Raw genomic sequence first — 2075 nt, 5'->3', positions numbered from 1 at the left:
TGCAGGGACCTACGATCTACATATGAACGGTTTTGTCTTATCCAAGAAAATACTCCGAGTTGGTTATTTTTGGATGACTATGGAAACGGACTGCATCCAGTATGTCCGAAAATGCCATTGCTGTCAGATGCATGTAGACATGATAAAGGTGCCTCCAAACGAGCTTACTGCAACAAGCTCGCCATGGCCATTTGCCGCTTGGGGAATGGATGTTATCGGACCTATCGAGCCTGCCGCATCAAACGGGCACAAGTTCATTCTAGTGGCAATTGATTATTTCACCAAATGGGTTGAAGCAACATCGTACAAAGTAGTGACTAAGAAAGTGGTAGCAGATTTTGTCCGCGACCGTATTGTTTGTCGGTTTCAGAATTTCGGAGTCAATCATCACTGATAATGGTTCCAATCTCAATAGCGACCTAATGAAAGCTATGTGTGAAACCTTTAAGATCAAACACAAGAATTCTACAGCTTACAGACCTCAGATGAACGGATCTGTAGAAGCCGCCAATAAGAATATCAAGGAGATACTAAGGAAGATGATAGAGAAGCATAAGCAGTGGCATGAGAAGTTAGCATTTGCTTTATTGGGATACCGCACCACAATTCGCAAATCAACCGGGGCAACTCCCTATATGTTGGTTTATGGTACAGAAGTAGTCATTCCCGCCGAGGTAGAAATTCCCTCCTTGAGAATCATACAAGACGCAGAACTTGACGATGCAGAATGGGTAAGGATTCGCTACGAGCAGTTAGCTCTTATAGATGGGAAAAGAATGAATGCAATTTTCTATGGTCAACTTTATCAGAACAGAATGTCCAGAGCCTTTAACAAAAGATTCAAGCTGAGACAGTTTACACCGGGGCAGCTGGTGTCAACGATATTAGCTCTATAATTGTTGAATTTTCACGAGACTTCTTCTCGGCTGTTTTGTTGTCTTCCTGTCACGACCCCAACCTCGGTTGTGATGGCACCCAACACATTGCTAGGCAAGCCTGACCAACTATCATTCACAATCCCTTCTTATAGAGCTCATTACCAGTTAACATGATTAAAAGACCCATTTAGCATAAACAGAAGTCTGAAAGTAGTAGATTAAATGTGCGAAAGTCATAATAATATCACTACATCGCTCACCGATCAGGTGTCACAAGTCAAGAGCCTCTATTAGAAGTTTTAGATAGCTTAATACAGAGATAGTCTAGGAATGCTAAAAAAATTAAAGCCAGGAGGAGAAATCGGGTCTGTGGACGCCATGCAGCTACCTCGATGACTCCGGTGAATGCTGAATAGCAAGAAAGCTCTCTCTATGCCTCGGGATCACCTAGATCTGCATACAAGGTGCATGGAGTAATGTGAGTACTCCGACCCAGTGAGTAATAATCATAAATAACGGCTGACAGTATGAAAACATGAAAAGGCACTAAGCAGTTCTATATCAAAGCAGTAAAACAACTTAAAACAGCAAAATAGTGAAGAAGTCAAGTGAAATCTCTTTAGATCAGGTAAAACATGTAGCTTATCAGGTATTTAACAAGTATCAATCCACTCCTCGATCATACTATCCATTAATTAGTACTTATCCTCCGCACTCGATCCATATATCTCTCACAATAACTGAAATCAAAATAACTGCTGTGGCGTGCAGCTCGATCCGTACATCGCTGTGGAGCACAACCCGATACATGTAAATACTCGATTGTGCTCACTAGGGGTGTGCAGACTCCGAGAGGGGCTCCTACAGCCCAAGCGCTATACTGTTGCAGCGCACAGCCCGATCCACATAAACATTTGTTGTAGTATGCAGCCCGATCCATATAGGCATTTGCTGCGGCGTGCAGCCCGATCCATACATATATAACATCCTCACTGTTGGGTTCTCAACCCCTTTCAGTCATTATACTCATCGCCTCTCGGGTACAATATATAAGGTAGGGATCTCAACTCACATATTACTCTTATTTAGGATTAGCATTGATAAATCCAGTCCTTATTGTTTAAACAAATAGGAACATGACTGAGATATGATTTTTAACAAGTAAAGTGAGGAGAATCAGTCAAAATGCCCCTACGG

General features: G+C 42.2%; 1 protein-coding gene across 1 annotated transcript; it reads left to right on the top strand.

The window, feature by feature from the left end:
* Positions 1-539: 539 nt before the first annotated feature.
* LOC138873571 (uncharacterized) lies at positions 540-896 on the top strand. Its single transcript, XM_070152043.1, has one exon. It carries the CDS (start codon positions 540-542, stop codon positions 894-896), a length of 357 nt encoding a protein of 118 aa, XP_070008144.1.
* Positions 897-2075: the final 1179 nt, after the last annotated feature.

Source organism: Nicotiana sylvestris, chromosome 7 (genome assembly GCF_000393655.2).
Source record: "Nicotiana sylvestris chromosome 7, ASM39365v2, whole genome shotgun sequence".
NCBI classification, from domain to species: domain Eukaryota; kingdom Viridiplantae; phylum Streptophyta; class Magnoliopsida; order Solanales; family Solanaceae; genus Nicotiana; species Nicotiana sylvestris.
This window is presented reverse-complemented; position numbering and strand designations above follow the sequence as displayed.

Bases quoted from the DNA above. Each gene is read 5' to 3' on its own strand.
- LOC138873571 (XM_070152043.1), top strand. From the start codon at position 540: ATGATAGAGAAGCATAAGCAGTGGCATGAGAAGTTAGCATTTGCTTTA.